This window comes from Lathamus discolor, chromosome 1 (assembly GCF_037157495.1).
Source record: "Lathamus discolor isolate bLatDis1 chromosome 1, bLatDis1.hap1, whole genome shotgun sequence".
Lineage (NCBI taxonomy): Eukaryota > Metazoa > Chordata > Aves > Psittaciformes > Psittacidae > Lathamus > Lathamus discolor.
This window is the reverse complement of record NC_088884.1, coordinates 108,796,286-108,816,819: the sequence shown is the minus strand read 5'-3', so window position 1 is coordinate 108,816,819 and position 20,534 is coordinate 108,796,286. Positions and strand designations below refer to the sequence as shown.

The 20,534-nt window shown below is 46.6% G+C and overlaps 2 protein-coding genes and 1 long non-coding RNA gene across 7 annotated transcripts in view; 1 reads left to right on the top strand and 2 right to left on the bottom strand.

Annotated features, from left to right (window-relative positions):
• Window positions 1-751: 751 nt before the first annotated feature.
• On the bottom strand, window positions 752-2,557 carry LOC136019599 (uncharacterized). Its single transcript, XR_010614972.1, has 2 exons — window positions 1,915-2,557; window positions 752-1,816 (listed from the first exon to the last, which is right to left on the bottom strand). It is a non-coding gene; the product is annotated as an uncharacterized LOC136019599 (long non-coding RNA).
• A 2,392-nt stretch (window positions 2,558-4,949) lies between these two features.
• Window positions 4,950-19,640, top strand: LOC136019550 (UDP-glucuronosyltransferase 2A2-like). Of its 4 annotated transcripts, XM_065689893.1 has the most exons (8): window positions 4,950-5,030; window positions 5,642-6,533; window positions 8,246-8,868; window positions 13,780-13,928; window positions 15,073-15,204; window positions 15,626-15,713; window positions 16,439-16,658; window positions 18,194-19,640. In XM_065689893.1, exons 2-8 carry the CDS (start codon window positions 5,794-5,796, stop codon window positions 18,471-18,473), a joined length of 2,232 nt encoding a protein of 743 aa, XP_065545965.1. In that variant the 5' UTR covers window positions 4,950-5,030; window positions 5,642-5,793; the 3' UTR covers window positions 18,474-19,640. The 4 variants fall into 4 exon arrangements, with proteins under 4 accessions (XP_065545965.1, XP_065545950.1, XP_065545953.1 ...); XM_065689878.1 differs by lacking the exon at window positions 8,246-8,868 and having other exon boundaries at window positions 4,959-5,030; window positions 5,642-6,529; XM_065689881.1 differs by lacking the exon at window positions 8,246-8,868 and having other exon boundaries at window positions 4,993-5,033; window positions 5,642-6,529.
• YTHDC1 (YTH N6-methyladenosine RNA binding protein C1) overlaps window positions 10,470-20,534 on the bottom strand; it is a 32,777-nt gene continuing 22,712 nt past the window's right edge. For both annotated transcript variants that reach the window (XM_065689847.1, XM_065689861.1), the window contains one exon: window positions 10,470-10,516. In XM_065689847.1, the coding sequence (XP_065545919.1) occupies window positions 10,485-10,516 (32 nt within the window). In that variant the 3' untranslated portion in view covers window positions 10,470-10,484. The remainder of the gene's footprint in view (window positions 10,517-20,534) is intronic.

The following is a 20,534-nucleotide window of genomic DNA, read 5'->3' as shown; positions in this document are numbered from 1 at the left end:
CGGCCCTGCCCATACAGCAGACGCTCACCTGCCCGCGCAAACTGCCTCACTCCTGCTCACTTGCGCTCCCTGGGGCAGGTTTTTACCCCCTCAGGGCTGGTGCCGCCCCTCCTGGCTCCGCCCCCTGTGAGTCCCTGCTCACGTCCGCGGAGCTGCCGGCTCCTGAGCAGGCCCTGTCGAGGGCTGGAAGCTCCCTCGGTGGCTCTGGCCGCTGTGAGTTGAGGCTCCTGGACGCTGATCTCTCTCCAGCTCCGGTGTTAAAGGCGTCCTCTCTCGAGCCACTCACCTCAGCAATTCGTGAGGTGTCCCTGCCCATGGCAGGGGGGTTGGAACTAGATGATCTTGAGGTCCTTTCCAGCCCTAACTGTTCTATGATTCTATAAAGAAGGCACAGGGAGAGTGTGGATCTTGCACGACTAACACGCTCCTCGGAGATAGGTATGATTATGGCCAAGGAAAGCCCCTCAATAGCTTGAGGATCATTTCATTAAGTTCTTGAGGATCATTTGATTAAGTTGAACGTGCATGGCCTTAACTCTGATTAGCTGCACGAGCTGTTGACTACTTCATTGTGGAAACAGAAAATCAATTACCTTTTACTTCGTCAATTCTTTACCTAAATTCAGGCTTCACCTTCACTTTTCACAAGAACCTACTATCTATTTTTGAAGACAAATACTTTCCTAGAGCTGCCAGAATCTATGAAAGCTGGCAAAGTTCAAAGACCAAGAAACTCGATCTGGAGTTTGAATCATTTCAATAGTTACCAATTTATTTTTTATATAAAAAAAATTGTAGCAATGTAGAATACAGCAATATTTTCTGGTTCCACACAGGCAGGCTGTGAACATTCCAAGCAATGTGCACACTTGGGAAGGAGACTAGACAAGAGAATTGACCAAAGTGTTACTGAACACAGGAAGAGTTTTTAAAAACGTTAAAAATTAGGTATCCATAGTGTCTTCTTAATATTGCTTTCATTACTGAAGACTGAAAAAACACTTGACTTTACAGATAGGGTTAAAAAATGGGGTGGAGGGGGGGGGGGGAAAGGCTGCTACAACACTGCCATACAGTCAAAAAAAATACTAAAAATCATACTTCAATATTTGCATACTTGATAGCAGCATTCTCCCACTGAACGATGTGAAAACACAGGAAGAAAACATCAAAGCAGATGAAAAAGGAGAAAAACAAAGGCAGTTATCCATCGGTATTCAAAACCATAAAGTCACCAAGTAGATGAACACTTGTTGAGGGCTCTTTAACAAACAATGTGCATGTGAGCGATCCAGGACTCTTGCCATTGGTTAGAGTTTGTAGTAAGGATTAACGGCCTAGTTCACAGGTTACTTCAGGGCAAAGCTGTGGAAGTATGCGGAAGTTCTGCAGGAGGGAAACAACTCCCAGATGCTGAAGAAGTAACCAATCAGCTAGCGTTGCTCCCGGATGCTGAAGAAGGAACCAATCAGCTGTCTTTGCATTGTGTGTAGAAACCAATCATTATAAAGCTTAAGCGCGGGACCAAGCTTGGAAGCTATAAAAGGCAGTGCTCTGAAGTGAAGAAAGGTCAGTTTCTGATTACATTAATCAGCGTGCTGTCCGTTGATCTTCCGCAAACACTTATTGAGAATTAACCAGTATCTACATTCTCAGCTGTTTCCCATTCTGCTCCAACAGAAACGTGAAGTTGAGTGTCAGCTTTGCATGTTTTATTTTTGGCCGATTTGGGTTTTTCCAGTTCACAGTTCACTGCATGCTTGGAATAGAGAGGGTCATTATAAATCCTTCTACACAATGAACTTTAAGTAGACAGCTGAAAATAAAAGGTACTACTTGTAAACACACAAAAAAATACAAGCATTTTTGGTTCAAGTGAGCACTGGTTCCAGATAGATTATCTTCGGTATCTACCTCTTTCACCTCTGTCTCTGTCCCGGTCACAAATCCTCTCTCGCTCCCTTTCGCGATCCCGACCTCTGTCGCGTTCTCTGTCTCTTCTGTTATCTCTAGGACGGTCCCGTTCCCGCTCTCGGTCCCTCTCCCGAGGCCTGCTTCTCCGTCCACTGACAACTGCTTGTGTGCGGCGAAGAAAGTCATCTACTCTCATGTCATAGTCGTGCTGTGATGAAAGGACAGCTATGTTTATTTTCTTTCCCAGGTTAAAATCCCCTCCTTGCCTTATCCGTAAGCCTGGCTGTAACTCCTGGGGGGGTGGTGTGGGGGGAATTCTGTCCAGCATTCAGGGGAAGTTCAGGTTACACGTAAGGAAGAAATTCTTCACTGTGAGGGTGGTGAGGCACTGGTCATTTTTTTCCTTCTTAGTAGCTGGTGCAGTGCTGTGGTTTTGACTTTCAGCCTGGGAACAGCACTGATAACACCGATGTTTTTAGTTGCTGCTCAGTAATGTTTACACTGACCAAGGACTCTGTGAGCCTCATGCTCTGCCAGGGAGGAGGAGAAACCATCAGGAAGCAGAGAAGGATACCTGACTCAAACTAGCCAAAGAGGTATTCCATACCACAGCACATCATGCCCAGGAGGCAGAACTAGGGGCAGTTACCCAGAAGGGATAGATCACTGCTTGAGACAGGCTGGCTATCAGTCGACAGGTGGTGAGCGGTTGTATTCTCTTCCCTTATTTCCCTTATCATTATTATTATTGGTGGCAGCAGTACTGGTTTGTGTTGTACCTTAGTTACTGGACTGTTCTTATCTCAACCCGTGGGAGTTACATTCTTTCGATTCTCCTCCCCATCCCTCTGGGATGTACTTTATTGTAATAACTTGTAATACAATAGAAGCATTGGACATGAAACTGATCTGGCTTGCATTCCCAGTGTGGTCACCACCTCTATACTTTGGGACGTATATAATAGAAGTGTATAGCAATTGCACATCTTTTTTCCCCTCCTCGGGTGGTCAGCCTATGAGGGAGACATTCCCACACACCCCTGCAACAAGTACAGCAGCTACTCAAACTCCTACCGCAGCAGACAGCGCAGCTACTCCAGCTCCAAGCACAGCAGCTACATCAGCCCCAGGGACAAGTACAGCAGCATCGTTTGAGGGTTCTGAAGGGTTTGAATGGCGTTTGGGTACCCTTGAGACCTGCCTGCTGACTGTGATGGGGATCAGCCTGTTGGCACTCATACAGAGTGTGTTTTATCCATGACCATTTTGTCTGATCTCTAAAGTTAAGCTGAGTCAGGTTTGGGTCTTTTCTAGGGTTAGACTACAATATAGGTTAGACCACCAAGAGATTTTCCCCAAGGCTGGACAGTCACGTGTGGCAAGGTGTGTGGGACAGCATGGGCAAGTATGTAGTCCACTGGGCCCCTCCAATGCTTTGGAAGAGTCGGAGATGGAAGGCAGCAGTATGGAGTCCCCAGTGACAAGCTGCAGAACCTGCTGAAGGGGAGGGTGAACAATTTTTGGCCCGGTGGGCCCATGACACTTCAGGCCATCAGGGCAGAGATGCAACATAGAGATGGGCTCCTGACCGAGGGGTGGACTTAGCAATGGACACTATTGCCCAGGTTATTCATGAGTGTGAAACATGTGCTGCAATTAAACAAGCCAAACGATTAAAGCCTCTCTGGTATGGAGGACGATGGCTGAAGTACAAATATGGGAGGTCTGGCAGATTGACTATATCACACTCCCACCAACCCGCCAAGGCAAGTGCCATGAGCTTACCATGGTGGAAGCAACTACAGGGTGGCTGGAAACATACGCTGTGCCCCACGCCACTGCCCGGAACACTATCCTGGGCCTTGAGAAACAGATTTTGTGGCGACACGGCACCCCAGAGAGAATTGAGTCAGACAATGGGACTAATTTCTGGAATAGCCTTATAGACACTTGGGCCAAAGAGCATGGCATTGGGTGGGTATATCACATCCCCTACCATGCACCAGCCTCTGGGAAAATCGAACGGTACCGTGGGCTGTTAAAAACCACACTGAGAGCAATGGGTGGGGGAACTTTCAAGCATTGGGATACACACTTACCAAAGGCCACCTGGTTCGTCAACACCAGAGGATCTGCCAACAGGGATGGCCCAGCCCAGTCGGAACTTTTACATATTGTAGAGGGGGACAAAGTTCCTGTGGAGCACATAAGGAATTTGCTGGGGAAGACAGTCTGGGTTATTCCTGCTTCAGGTAAAGGCAAACCCACTTGTGGGATTGCTTTTGCTCAGGGACCCAGATATACTTGGTGAGTAATGCGGGAAGATGGGGAAGGCCGATGTATACCTCAAGGGGATTTGATTTTAGGGGAAACAGCCAATGAACTCAATTGTATGCTGTTGCCTGCTATGTAATACTTTTATAGCCCACCAACCAGATGTCTCCAGGTCCCCAGCAACCGGCCCTGACTTCCCTGCAACCATCATCCCAACAGAGAATGAACCAGATGAATTCTGCAGCAAAGGAACGATCAGCATCAGCAGGCAATGATCCAACACTGCACACAGCCTCTCCTGCTCTGAAAGGCTGTTACGAGGGATGGAACCTGACATCATGGACCAAATGGAATCAGCAGCATTATAGGGATTGGTCCATGCACTAAGAAATGATCTCTGTGTGTGTGTGTGTGTGTGTATGTATGTATATATATATATGAGATAAAAGAGATGGTATGTTGAAAATGTGGGATCTGAGCATGACATGAGTGGTATGGAATAAGGGGTGGATACTGCCCTGGGTTCAGCAGTAGCAGTCGGTTTTCTCCTTCTTAGTAGCTGGTGCAGTGCTGTGGGTTTGACTTTTGGATTGGGAACAGCACTGATAACACCGACGGTTTTAGTTGTTGCTAAGCCATGTTTACTCTGAGCAAGGACTTTGTGAGTTTCATGCTCTGCCAGGGAGGAGGGGACGCCGGGAGGAAGCAGAACAGGACACCTGACCCAAACTAGCCAAAGAGGTATTCCATACCACAGCACGTCATGCCCACTATATAAACTGGGGGCAGTTACTTGGAAGTCTTGGATCACTGCTGGAGACAGGCTGGCTATCAGTCCGCAGGTGGTGAGCGGTTGTATTCTTTTCCCTTGTTATTTCCCTTATCATTATTATTATTGGTGGCAGCAGCAGTGGTTTGTGTTGTACCTTAGTTACTGGGCTGTTCTTATCTCAACCTGTGGGAGTTACACTCTTTCAATTCCCCTCCCCATCCCTCTGGGAGTGGGGGGGGGGGGGGGGGCAGGGTTGTTGGGGGGGGGTTGGAAGGGCTGGAGTGAGAGAGAGGCTGCATGGCTGAGTTTAAACCACGACACCTGATCATATATTCTCCTGCAAATCTCAGTGTTTCTCCAGCGTTATCAGTAGTGCCACTTACTCACTAATACTTACAGTAAACCTGCCAGCATTTAATGAAACAGTAATTACATAGAAGAGATCCTCTGTTGTTTGCTTTTATGACAAGGATTCCTCAGAGAAACTACAAAGGGTAGATTTAAAAAGAGGCTTAAATTCATCCTTTGCAGAGGGAGTAGCTTGAGAGCAGACCTTTGACAGCAGTGAGGATTGCTGTCACCCTGCTAAGCAGGGATACTGGCAGGTTTCTGTCCTTTCTGCCAGGATAGAAGGCAGAAAGGCAGAAGTGAATCACCAAACATCCTCTTCTGTCGTTTCAGACCTGAGACCAAACGTGGGTTTTAAAGGCCTCACCTGTGCAACAGCAAACTCCTGCTTTTGCTAGTGAAGAGGCACCAAACACAGCACAGCGGTACAGCACTCCCAACTGGAAGGGAAACATTCCCGGGATACTTGGCCCTTTTGCCTTGCCATGGCCACAGAAGCCATCAGCTCTAAGAAATCCCTCCAGCTGCTCCTTTTCCAGGTTGCTCTTCTAGGGCCTGTCTTCTGTGGGAATGTGCTGGTCTGGCCAACAGAAGGCAGCCACTGGCTGAATATGAAGACAGTTACAGAGGAGCTCATCCGCCGTGGGCACAGCGTCACTGTCCTGGTGTCCAACGCTTCCCTCTTCATTAAATCCAGTGATGATGCCGTGGAGAAGTTTGAGGTCTATAATGTGCCCTTCAAGACGGACACCATCGAGACCATGATTGAGGAGTCAGTGGCACTGTGGCTGAACAACAGGCCAACCATCCTGAACTTCTGGAAGTTTTACAGGGAGGTGGGGAAGCAGTTCAAGAACTGGCACGAGATGAACAGGCTGATGTGCGACGCAGTGCTAACCAACCACGAGTTGATGGCCCACCTGCAGGGGTCCGGCTATGACCTGCTGCTGTCAGACCCGGTCACCCTCTGCGGGGACCTCCTGGCTCTCAAGCTGTCCATCCCCTTCGTGTACTCGCTGCGCTTCTCCCCAGCCTTCACCGTGGAGAGGCACTGTGGCAAGATGCCAGCACCACCGTCCTATGCACCTGCAGCCCTGTCCGAGCTCACCGACAACATGTCCTTTGGTGAGAGGATAAAAAACATCTTGTCTTACCACTGGCAAGACTTCGTTTTTCAGAGCTACTGGGGACACTGGGACACCTACTATAGCAAGATCTTAGGTAAGTCTCCTGTTGCTTTACTGCTCATTATATCACAGCCTCTTCGTTAAGAGCTGCAGAGCTACGAACCTGGCAGGGCCACAAAGTCTGGGAGAGGTCAGCAAGCAGTTTGTCATTATGTGCCTATGTGGAAAAGAGAAGGAGCCACCAGGGTCCAGCAGTTTCACCTGCTCCCCTGTCAGGGTGCTGTGCTGTGCTATGCCATGCATTGAGACAGCAATCGGTGGTAATACCCATTGATGGATTTTGCTTTTGCCATAATGATTTTTAATGTGGAGATTGAAGCAACTTCCACAGCATTTAGGGCCCCCAGCAAGCCTGTGCAGCTTACACAATCCCCCCCTCCAACAACTGCCTACACATCCAGGTACAGAGCTGTTTTCCTAATCCAGAATATCGTAACAAGGAGAGGGGAGCTGGTAAACTACAAGACAACCCCGTCGCCATCAGTAACAACGCTGAAAGCCATTGTGGCTTTTGAGTAGAGACTTCACGTACGTCACTGGTCACATGAAACCAATCCTCTTTGCACAAAACAAGTTTTGTTAAAACATAGCCTCTGCCCACAAGCAAACAGTGAAAGCAGCAAGTCTTTCCCTGCAGGCTTTTCTTCTGGGCTGTTTCGAGGGACTATGTAGAAAAAGATGTGTATTTAGGTATTAAACACATGTGATCAACACGCCATTTTTAGTGACCTCTCATTAAGGTCCTGACAAAGAGCACTGTAAACCCCTCAGGGTTCAATTGCCTGCAAGTACCTGTACGCTGCGGGACTGTACACCTCGAGTACACGAAACTGTTGTTATATGCACAGCAGACAAGGTGTCTCAGGTTGGCTGCTCACAGCTCAGCTGCTTCCACCACCCTCGTTTTCACCTGGGAAAAGATGCTTTAGGCTGCTTTATGGAAGCTGCAGCAAAAGCCTTGCTCAACAACTGCAGGAAGCCATTGTGTAACAGAGCTGCAGAGAAGCCCAGTGGTGATAATTTTTAGCACAGTGAAGAGGACTTACAGGATTTCTTAATTGCACATCAGAAGGGTGACCATAAATAAAACTGCTTAACAGATTTTCTGGTTCAACTCATAGTGTATTGCTGGCACTAAGTGCCAGGGGTGCAGCCCACCATCTTTTTCTGCTTGTGATGCGTGCCTTGAAGAGACAAGGCACTATGAAAGGATGCTCATTTGCTTTATAAAGGAGCAGGGTGCCCACACAGAGGGTGAACATCTTTGGTGCATCCCAGCTGTGCTTCAAAGAGACAGAAGAATGGAAAAGTCACCTCTTCTAGCAAACAAACAGCATAGAGGCTGTAGTTAGACAGGCAGGAGGGCTAGAATAACCAACAGGCCACAGTCCACACTGGGTTTTGCCCCTGAGGGCTGAGAGGTCTCCCTTCTGCTCCAGCGGAAGCACATTGTACAGCTCCAGAGAGCCATTTACCACTAGATGGTGCCAGCTGGTCCCTGTCACAGTTTAACGCAGGAAACCAGGCCGTTATCCACGCAGGACTTCCCACCGGCAACCTTGGCTGCCTGCCCGCCCGGGCACGGCACTGTCACGCACACCCAGCCCAGCCTGGCAGCACAGCTGCTCCTTGTGGGGCATTGCCGTGCAGAGCAGGCTATGGCTGGGAAGGAGGTGGCCGTGCTGTGGCTGCTGGCTGTCCTGGGCTATGGGTCTGGAGGGAAGGTGTTGGTCTGGCCGGCTGACAACAGCCACTGGCTGAACATGGAGTACATACTCGACGAGCTTGTGGTCCGGGGCCACGAGGTGACTGTGCTGCTGCCTTCGTGCTTCCTCATCCTCAACGCCACACAGACCTCGCCCTTCCACTTTGAGGTGATTGAGGCGCCGATCACCAAAAAGGAGATGGCTGCCATGCTGGAAGAAGGTTTCTATTTTTGGTTTTATGAGGAGAGACAGCTACCCATCTGGGAAAGTCTTTACAGGACGGCTCAAATACTGTACAAGATGGAGAACTTAACCAAAGCCATTTGTGACAGAGTCCTGAAGAATAAGGCACTGATGCAGAGACTGAGGGCATCCAACTTCGATGTCGTCTTGATAGACCCACTGCTACCCAGCGGAGAGCTGATTGCTGAGAAGCTGGGTATCCCCTTCATGTACACCATCCGGTTCTCGATGGGCAACACAGTGGAGCGGCTTTGTGGGATGCTCCCAGCACCTCCCTCCTATGTACCAGCCACCCTAAGCAACCTAGCAGATAGGATGTCCTTCCTGGAAAGGCTAAAGAACATCTTCTCCTACACTGCTCAGGATTTTACGTATCATTTCCTTCTCTGGGGAGGCTGGGATCAATACTACACTGATGTGTTAGGTAAGGCTGCTTTTACTTCCAGAAATTACATCTGCTGTATGTACAAGGGTAAATACCCAGAGCTGAGAGGTTAAGGCACAAATTGGAAGCAAAGCAGCCCTGGACACACTCTCTGTCCTCCAAAATTCCCAAGTCAAGTCAAACATTCCAGGCAAGTACAAACATTACCTCTAATCCTGACCTGCTGACACTAGTACAGATGAGTTCATATAGGTATGGTTCTAAAGCCACTTGAAACACAGCTCCTCAGTCGTATTCATAGATGAATCATGACAGACACTTAAGAACAGTGAAATAATACTATATACCCACCAAACACTAGTAGGGAATGAAACCTTTGGAAGTAGAAATAAAAAACGGGTTTGGAAAGCTATACAACACTGCCTTTTTTCTCCTAGCACCGTTCTTGTTTGCTAGCTTATCTCAAAATGAGAGATAACGGCCTCCTCCAGTCCTTGAAAGGACTGGGAGAGCAGATGAGCCCCCGTTTGCAGTGATAGAAGGCCCCCAGCAGAGAGTTCTTTGCTTTCTTGAAAGTGTCTAAAGAAACTATTAAAATACAGTTTTATTTCTTTATAGATATTTTTCTTTTTTATATAATGGTTGCATAATTATTGTCACATTTCTGCTCTGGTTATTGTAATGCTTAAAAGGAAATAGGGCAAGTATACATGCGTTGGAGGTGGGCAGCTGATTTGTTAAGACATCCTACTATTAGAGTAGCTAGCTGCGTGTTTATGTGTTGCTTATCATGTTTGGCAGAGAAGAGGAAACCGTGTGCTGGCAGAAGCACGGTTTGCCAACCTCCTGCTGCGTAAGCCTCAGGGCTGCTTGAATTTCGAGTTGTCTTTTTTATTGCTAAATGTGGGGGTTAGCATTTAACACTCTTATGCGTAATTCCTGTTTTGTTAGCTGTGTTAGCCTAGCTGTTCTCTACCGGGATATGCTTTGATCTGGAGCGTATCTAGTCCTGAAAGAGGTGTGAAAGGAAGAGGCAAGCATCGCACAGAAATGGGGCAATGCCCCAGCTCCTGCAGTGCATGCAAGCACCTTCTCTTTTGCCTTGGAAAATCTTCTTCAGAGTTCTTATTATTCTAGCTGCTTTCCTAGAGCTACCTAAAGGCTTTTTCAAGAGGTGAGGTTGAGGCATGATGAAAGACTGCTTGCTCCACTGTCAGTCCAGTCAGGGAAGGTCACATCATTGTGCTGAGCTCCTGGAGGAGTGCTCAGGCCCTCTTTAGACGCAGTCTGAGCCTCATTCACCCTCTGCTCAGGAAAGAGGCTGCTTGTTCTTTTCCTTGAACACATTAGTAGCACCAAGCATGCAAGCATCTCCACTACATCCACAGGATACAGTCAAAAGGAGAACTCAGGTCTCTTGTCTTGGCACTCTCTATCCTGGACTACATGATACAGATACACTGATGCCAGTTTGCAGCATCCTCCCAGGAGAAGATACCTAAGCAGGAAGGTGAGCAAAACCTGTGCTCCTTACCTACTTCTGTTTGCCTCCTGTGGTGGCCTGGCCGTGGACTCATCTCTACGAGGACTGTGCCCTTCCAGTGGCAGTGTTATGTATCCACAACATCTGGTTACAGAGAAGACAGAACTGCGGGCTAGATGTGAATCACTGCAGGGCATTTTGCGCCTAGTAAGTGAGAAGAAAAAAACTGTAACCAGCTTTACAGGTAGCTTGGTTCTTCCAGGGCAAAGAAGCAAATCTAGGCTGACAATTGATCAAAGAGAGATCCCATGGCACATGATGTTGTACTCAGCAAAGACAGCTTGGGGGTGGAAGGGGGAGTTTGCCAGGGCTGCTCAGCGACATGCTGGGTGGTGAGCTGGTGTCAGCAATTGCTCTTTCTGAATTGCCAGTTTTTCTTAGGGTTTTTTTTTCTGTTTGTTTATTAAGCAGTCCCTATCGCAAACCATGAGTTTTGCAACTTTTGCTCTTCCTTCTCCCCTCCTACTGTGGGGGAGTGAGAGGCAACAAGTGAGTAAGCAGAAACAGGAGTTGCTGTTATTTCAAGATCGGCTGTGGCTCTGCAGGAGGCTCCAGAATGAGATTTGCTGCTCTCCCCACCCTCCCATGGCTGGCTTGCCCTCTGGCCAAGCTTGGCACCAAGTGGTTGTCAGTTTTATTGGCTGGCTCTTAAGTGTTTGCACACTGTGGCAGTGAACTCCTTCCAGCTTAATCAGACTGGAGTCGTACATGGATCACTGAGATGACGGGGCCAAGGTTCCCCTGGCTGCTCTGGGCCTACGCATGCTGCTGGAGCACTGGCTATTGTGGTAAGGTGGTGGTCTGGCCCACCGATGCAAGTCACTGGATCAATATAAAAGTGCTGCTGGAAAAGCTTGTTCTCCAGGGTCATGAAGTGACTGTGCTGGTGGCCTCAAGCAATCTGCTCATCAACTATGAAGACACCTCCTCCCCCTTCACCTTTGAGGTCCTGCAAGTCCCCTTTACCCAGAAGGACCTGGATGATCTCATGGATGACTTCCTCAATTTCTGGATGAATGAGGTCTCTAACCTCTCACCCTGGGAATTCATGTGGAGGATGAAAAAAGACCAGGAGGTCTTTAACAATATGTTGAAGCAGACCTGTCATACCTTTGTGACAAACACTCAACTGATAGCAAAGCTGCAGCAGGCCAGTTTTGATGTCCTGATTGCTGACCCCCTGTCTATATGTGGGGAGCTCGTAGCAGAAATCCTAGCAATCCCTTTTGTCTACAGCTTCCGCTTCTCTGATGGGAATGTGGTAGAGCGGCTGTGCGGTGGGCTCCCATCCCCACCTTCTTATGTGCCCGCTAGCACAAGTGGGCTGACAGATCGTATGTCCTTCACGGAAAGACTAAAGAACTTCCTCTTTTACTTGTACGTGGATTTCTTTTTCTTGGAGCTGTGGGGAGATGAATGAGATGGGTACTACAGTAACGTCTTGGGTAAGCCAGTTGTTGAGTGGTTTCTCCTCTTGCATAGGCTGTGCCTTTTGAATGTCTGGTGCCTCAGTGCTGTTGTCTCAAAATACTCTTTTTCTCAGTGGCCAGCAGAGACGGTAATCCTGTTCCAGTCACATGGAGGCTTTCCCTTTTATGTCTTGTCTAGTCTAACAGACACTACTAGAGTTTTGCCCTAGTTCCTCTTGAGGGTCTTTAGACCACGTTAGTACTGATCTTTGCCAATGATGATAGTGCTGGTGAGCTCTTGCAGTGAGATGTATTCCCATTTTAGTGCTTTCAGAGGACTGTTGTTGCCTTCTCATCCTGATGAGTGGCACTTTCACAATTAAGGGGGCAGTAGGTAAAGGCTGGAGGACAAAATTGTTCCTAACTGTGAGGCACTGGAAGCAGCTCCATTGACAACAGAGGGATGGAGTTAACCCTGTTGTAACGAGGAACACTGTCTGTCTCTGAACAACTGCAGAGCAAAAAAAAGCACCCTTTGCTCTCACTGCATTATGTCTGCAGGTATCATTTTGAATCCTGTGTAGTACAGGGCACTAAGCATGAGTTCATTTTCTCCAATACTAAATGCGAAGAACTGTCACCTTTCCCTTTCTTTCACCATTCAGATTGTGAAATAGTCTCCTGAAACTAGACAAATCAATGAAATTTTTGTTCCAACCTCATACAACTCAGGCTTGATTCAAAGTCTACTAAGGAGACCTTTTGTTCAATGGACTTCGAATCTTGCACAGAATATCTGTATTTAGGCAGATAAGGAGTGAACAGCAGGCACAAGGCCATCTATTCTGCTGCCCTTTAACCTCTTCGTGTGTTTCCCAAGAAAACCTCTGTGCTCTGCAAACTAGCCCCTTTTCCCCTGATTGTTATTTTTCTAACACCGCACAAGATGTAATTACAACCTTATATCATTGTACTTGTAAAGGCAGGCTTCATTTTCACCCCAGTAACTTCGTAACTGACTCATTGTTCTTTACCTAAAAAACCATTTTGAAATTACTGGGGTAAATTATAACGCTGATCACGTAGCATAAGAAGAAGACACTCTACAGATAGAGAGATTTTTTCTTGCTGCTTGGTTTGCTTGGTTCCTGCTTGCATTAGGCTTTAGACAATCATTTACCAACACTTGTAACCCTTTTACTCTCCACCTCCCCTTTGTGGGGAAAATACTGCAAATCCGACTTGCCACATGTACCTGAGAATATAGATGTTTCCAAACGGGAAGTTATAAAACTACTTTAGGCACTGGATTTTTTTTTCTGTAGATCAGTTTCTGAAGACATTGGATTTTGCATAAAAAGACATTGAAAAAACATCTATGGATTTGGCTAAATTTTCCCAGTATGTGTCAGAAGGAGCTGACCCAGCCCCTACAAGAACTAGGGATAGATACACCTGTAGTAGTAATGTTATTGAGTAACCAGTAGTAATTAGTAGTATGACTGTACCCTGAGCAGCCACTGACTGAGTCACCATTTGAAAAATGCCACAGACCTGTAGGAGCTTTCCTCCTGCCTGGCTGGTGATCATCCCTTTGTAATTCATCTATTTTTCATTCAGAACTAAATTTTCTGTGATTTTTCTATTCCCCAAAATGCGCTTTTATTCCAAGCACAGATAACAAAGTCTTTCAGTGCTACAAGAACTGCACTGTCACAGGAACTAAATGCTTCCTACTTGCTCTTGTACTGCTCTACATTCATTCTGAAGGTTCAAAATACTTCTAATGATTGTACTGCCTTGCTCATGGAATCCTGCCAAGGCTGAGCACAGGACAGGACAAGACAAGGGATAGGTCTAGATTTGTCCTTGCATGCGTGACCTGATAGACTCCACTGACTGGGAGTGCCCAAAGAAAAGGTAAGGCTCCTTTGCACAATCTACAGCAAACAAGACCGCTGCCATGCGTGTTGTAAGCCCTTTGTACCTTCTTTACAGGGAGGCCCACAACGCTGTGTGAGACGATGGGGAAAGCAGAGATATGGTTAATCAGGACTTACTGGGATTTTGAATTTCCACGCCCTTTCCTGCCCAACTTCGAGTTCGTTGGAGGACTTCAGTGCCAGCCTGCAAAGCCCTTACCAAAGGTGCCCAGCTTTGTTCTGCCACTGGCTGGTTGTTTCTCTCTCTTATCAACTGTGCAAGCCATATTCTGGGGAAGCTCATTCCTAAAGAAGGCGCTCTGCTGCCAACGGCAAGCATGCAGCTATTTAGCAATCTGTTCGTACTTGTGCAAACTGAGGGCTGCGATGACAGCCTGCTGTCTTCAAAGAAGATAGCTGAGATCAGCAGGAGGGAATACAGTGTTTGCTTTAGGAAAAACAGGTACTACCTCACAGTAGTAAGTGTAAGATTTAATTCTAAGACACAGACTTGCAGCCTACAGTAACACTGGCATACCTGATTCAGAAAGGCACTGTGACAGGACAGATTATTTAGACAAAACGGAGTCCAGACTTGCAGAGTGATAAACACTGTTCTACTGTTGCTTAGTTTAAGACATCTTAAAGTAAGTAAAATACTCGGCCTCTTCAGCCTACACTCTGCTGTGAATGGCAGTACTCTGGTGAAATCTGGAACTCCCTTCCTACTTCCCTGTAGCAGAGGTTGAATTGGGGAAGATTGATAACCATTCTCTTTTGGATGTTATTGCTCCATTTCACATGACACTAAGTATAAAAAGGAACCGGAAAACCTATTGGTTTGATTTCTAGAAAATCCATTTAGCAGCATGTGCTGTATTGCAAAAAATAGAGAACTGGCTGGCTCACAGTAACAGTGACTCAATGATCTCATCGGGGTGCTGGAAAGTCCTGTCAGTTTTCAGCACTGTCCCTTCCTGCAGAGCTATGAAATGCACAGTACTTGTTCCAGGAAAATCCAGAATCGTGACTGACTATGCTAGGGAAGGTGTCACTGGTGCAGCCCTCTCACACCAGTGCCAGGATCCATTCCTACTGCTTGTGTTCTGAAAGAAAGGTGTCCTGAAACTGCTTGACTCACTTTCAAGAAGACAAAGCTTTGTCGCATGTCTCAACTTGTCCTGCACCTTCTTGGGCAGAAACTGTTCTGCACAGGGCCAGATCTCTCTTTGTAATGCCCTTGTGTAGCCAGAGGTGCTTACGCACCACCATCATCTTGATAAGCTAAAAAGGTTATGTCCCCTGTTCACAGAAAACTGTTTCATCTGCAGTGCGTAACTACTCTTCGTATGTGTTCTTCCTCTCCTAGGAAATGGAAGAATTTGTTCAGAGCTCAGGAAAACACGGCATTGTGGTATTCTCTCTTGGGTCAATGGTCTACAACCTAACTGCTGAAAAAAGCAACCTCATTGCCAGAGCCCTCAGCCAGCTTCCACAAAAGGTGAATTTCCTTTCAAGTCTAAACCAGCTCGCCTTGCTTTTAGTTACCCCTCTTGCTTTCAGCAAGCCTTTTACGTTTGGACTGGCCTGTTTTTTACCTGTGTCTCTGCCGCACATGCCACACTTGGGAAGCTGGGCTCTGCAGAGGGGCAGACTGCTGAGTCAGCTCACGGGCAGTTCTGGTGTTGCCCCTTCTCTGAACCAAATCACATGGAGGTGCGTCCATAGGCCAAAATACAAAAATCTCTCTACGTGATTTTTATAAGCAGATAGTAACTAATCAAAGAGCTAAACTGGAGCCAGAGCTATTTCAATTACTGGGAAAAGGTACATGGGTTGGAGATAAAGCCCTATATTACATGTAATAATACAGAAGGGCATGTCACATGCACAGCATTTATCTTCTTCTTTCTTTGTTCAAGGTCCTCTGGCGGTACAAAGGAAGCAAACCAGAAGCTCTCGGCTCCAACACCAGGATTTATGACTGGATACCCCAAAATGACTTGCTTGGTGAGACTAATTCCATCTGGGATGCAATGAGCCCTTCGAAATACTGTTCCCTTGTTTTTCCACTGAAATGGCTTATTCAAGGCAAACCAATCACATAAAACTTGTGGCCACAACTAGTTCTATAGCTTAAACAGCAGAGGTTTGCTCTTGAAGCCTTAACTTCGTAGCCTATTTCTGACTTAAGATGGGTTGCTGTACAAGAACCATGGCAGATGCAGCCAGGCTGTGAAGGAAGTTGAGCAGTAGCTGAAGAAGGCAGTAGCTTGAGCTTACCTATGCAGATGCATCTCTAAAGCAAAAGCCTTTCTTATGGAGCTCAGTGGCAATTGTCTGGAAGGACTAAAATTCACCTGCAGGCATGAGTTAATATGAAAGTAGACATGAACTCTGGAGGTCCATTTGGTAGTTAAACTCCAGAGCTCATTCTTCAAAATCCTTGACCTAAGCAGGGGGCTGTTGTGAACCTGGTATCATGTAGAAGCTGTACCTGCACAACAGCAGACAGGCCAAAGTAACTCTGGGACAGTCTGGAAAACATGCCGATTCACACACTGCATTAAAATAATCATGCATGTGTGAAAGCTGAGTGTGCAAGCTCTGATGCTGAGTCAGAGGTCACGGCTGTTCCTTTCTCTTGCAGTGCAGGTGCCTGGGTAGTTTGCAGTGCTCACAGCCTAGTGAATCTAGTCTGCCACAGTTGCTGTTATACATGTCTCTCCTTCCAGGCCATCCCTTGACAAAGGCCTTTATTACTCATGGTGGGACCAATGGGATCTATGAAGCTATCTACCATGGGATCCCAATGGTTGGGATTCCCATGTTTGCTGACCAGCATGACAACATAGCTCACATGAGAGCAAAGGGGGCTGCAGTCGGGCTGGATTTCAGCACAATGACGACGCAGGACTTAGTTGATGCACTGAATACAGTCATTAACAATTCCACGTGAGTTTTGTTCTTGCCTTACAGTGGGATGAGGTTATTAAAATCTTGGGCTGCTGATGTGAGAAGTTCTGGTGGCCCTTCTGGGAACCAAAAATACTGAGTAGCTGGAGTCTGGGTTTCAGATGAAAACCGTCTTTCATTTCTGAGCATCAACATTTCTCAGAGATCAGTAACTTCATTTTCCTCATACTACATTTTCTGATTCCTTTGATAGAAAGCTCTTGGAAAACCCAGAGCAACTCTTGAGACAGTTTTCTGCTCTCTCTCCATTGACAATTACAGCTATAGTATGTCTATGCTGTCTGTAGCCACAGTTCCTTCTTCTGCACCTGAGCTACCCATATCCTTAGGTCACCGTACCTATCAGTCTGGAACTGGAGGGTAAGGAAGCCTGGCAGCTGGAATCCCTTGCTAAGGATAAGACCATTGACAAAGGATTAGAAAAAAGCCAGGAGTCCTCAGTCTTCGGCTGTGACTTTTGTCAAGGTGAAGGACAGGTATCCCTTCAAGGAAGAACCTGAAAATTGCCAAAGCAAAAAGACAAACACTGATGAAGGCAGCCAGTATCTGAGGGAATTAACCATGGTGAAACTGATCTATAATGACCTGGATGACGACCAGGCATCCAAAGACCCGGATGCAACCCAGTGTGTGCAGCTCTGTCTTCCCCTGCCAACCTCTCCCTTAGTTTTAATGCTGGCCATGACATCATAACATATGGAATATCCCTTTGGTCAGTCGGGGTCAGCTGTCCTGCCCGTGTCCCCTCCCAGCTCATCGTGCATTCCCAGCCTACGCACTGGCAGGGTGGTGTGAGAGGCAGAAAAGCCCTTGACTCTCTGTAAATACTGCTCACCAGTAACAAAAACATACCTGTGTTACCAACAGTGTTTCCAGCACAAACCTAGAACATAGAATCACAGAATGGTTTGGGTTGGAAGGGACCTGAAAGCTCATCCAGTTCCAACTCCCTGCCATAGGCAGGGACACCTTCCACTAGAGCAGGTTGCTCAAAGCCCCATCCAACCTGGCCGTGAACACTGTCAGGGATGGGGCAGCCACAGCTTCTCTGGGAAATCTGTGCCGGTGCCTTACCACCCTCACAGTAAAAAACGTCTTCCTAATATCTCAACTAAATCTACCCTCTTCCAGTTTAAAACAATTACCCCGTGTCCTATCACTACACATAGCCCGAACTAGCTACTATGAGGAAAATTAACTCTATCCCAGCCAAACCCAACACTCTATTATATCGGAACAGAAAATGCTGCAAATGTTCCCATGCTGATTTTTTTAAAAGGAGTATCTGGAATATTTTTGAGTAACATTTCCTTATAAAAGATTGGCTTTCTCTATTACTGTTCACAATCCAATTTTATGCAGGTAAGCGTAAACTGGGCCAGTTTCAAATATATTTGAGTAACACGGATGAAAGTAAAAGCAGGGATGTCTACTTTCCTCAACACTGGCAGGTGCTGAATGGGTTGTTTCAGGAATCAGTGAGAAATCTCATTGGTTTCTTCTTTTTTCCTCAGCTATAAGGAAAATGCTCTAAGGTTATCCAAGATACACCATGACCAGCCACTCAAGCCTCTGGACAGAGCTGTCTTCTGGATTGAATTTGTCATGCGTCACAAAGGAGCAAAGCACTTGAGGCCAGCTGCTCACAATCTCACCTGGTACCAGTACCACTGCCTGGACGTTCTGGCATTCTTGTTCACCTGTACAGCCACTGCTGTCTTCATTCTTGTCAAGTGCTGCTTATTTTGCTGTAGGAGACGCGGCAAAGGGGTTGCAAAGAGGAAGAAAGAATAATCATCCTGCTTCTGCCAGCACTTTTTCTTCTCCTATGCCCATTCAGCAAGGCATTTATGCACATACCTTCCCAAATAAAATGATTAGAGTATGCTTTAAGCTAGGCGTATCATGAAGCACCCCACTGAACTGGGTCATACTAAAAATCTGTTGTGAGGCAGGGCTACTTGCTTCACCAGCAAATTCCTTCTGGCCTAAATAAGATCAAATTATAGCTACTTCATCCCTTGGGACCCCCTTAGCTGATCACACGTATGGTCTGCAGAACGATGATTGTTGGTCGAACTTTTCAAATTCATTTTGGTATTGCACAAATTCAGCCTTCCCATATGTGGTACCGTGGGTCCCTTAATCTGCATCTAGTCTCCGTACCTTAACTCTGTCCTCTCCTGTAATGACACCCAGGTTTGATGATTCACAACCAAAATGCCTCTCCTGTCAGAATAGCTCTCTCCAGATTGGACAGTCATGGGCTCCTAAAAAGCACCCATCTGAATGGCCGAGATCATGAAAACCTGGGAGCTGTAAGTGCCTGGTGGAGCCTGTATATCACATTTTTACAAATGCACTACTTGGCAGCTGAAGGGAGACCAAAATCCCCAAACCACCAAAGAAATCACTTTGCTGAAAATAACGTCTTTCCCATTCAGTCTGCAGTCCTCCTGCACAGGCCACTGTTGTAGCTGCAATAATGAAGGTGTGAAAACCACCTCTGTCAGGAGCTTGCCCATCTTAGTCCCCCAAATGCCCCCGAGCCATGCTAACTCATAAATGCAGGAAAACCTCTAGACGTGGAATTTGCAAGGAAGAAACATTACATGTGGGAACAGTGCAACAGTCACTTGCCTTGCCTGGAAAGTTTGGGGGAAAATAATGTTGCTCTTGGCTCAGGTAAGAGCGGTAGTAAATACAGCACTCCATACATTGTTCAAGGTGACCTTACCGACGAAAGCCAGCTAAAATTATGTTAGCTGAAGCCTCCTGTTCTAGGCAAGGCTATTCCACTGCTGTGCCGGCTTACTCAAGAAGGAACCAATCCCAATTTTAACTGGTATTTGTGGTATTCTGGATGCTGCAGAATTGTTTTCAAACAGAACAGGCTGAGAAAACATGGCATATTTGTTTACATAATAAAATTCCTATACTCTGTTAGCTTTATTAGCATCATCGATGGCTTCAATGTCTGCTCAAATCTCTTCAAACTACATTTACAAAAGCTCAAGTGAATTGCTTCCAAACTAAAGAAGGGTTAGAACAAGACTGGTGCTTCCCATAGTAACTTCTGCTACACTGTTCCTGTGGTCACGATGGGACCATATGCAAGAATACACACGGAAATATGCATAGTGAACAGAAAGTGGCCAGCCTGGCAGTCGGGCTGAAGATCTGAAAGGTTTTTCTGTAGCTGCTCATAGAACCTTGTCCCTAGGCACAGCTCCACCAAGCTTGATCACTAACAGCCGCCATCATCCAGCTTCTGCCAGCCAAGATTTGCTGAGATGTGAGTTTGGTTGCCTGTAGGCCAGCAAGCCTCTTAACATACTACTAGGACACTGGTCAGGCAGGGCTAGCAAAGGACTCGGGAAACAGGATAGCTGGGAAGGGTTGGAAGAGAAAATGCTATGCAGTCACTTTACAGAGGAGCTTCTTTTCTGTAACTGAATCAGAAAAAATTGGCTTAACTAGTATTGTGTTTAAAAAATAAAGGTAAAATGAACCAAACCCAATCCTCCCTCTTCTCTTGAGATTCAAGGAATTGTTTAGGTTAGAAATAATCTTAAAATCATCTAGCTAGAACCCCCCTGCTGTGGGCAGGGATACCTCACACTAGACCAGGTTGGTCAAAGTCCCACCCAACCTGGCCTTAAACACTGCCAGGAATAGAACATTTACCACTCCTTTAGGCAACCTGTGCCATTGCCTCACCACTCTTAACTCTATATAAATATTAACAGTCTGTACATAAAGCAGATAATCATATCAAAGAATGAAGGTTGTCTATGATGCTTTTCTCCAACTAGACATAGTATATGTACTGAATTGGATAGTGATCTAATCCTA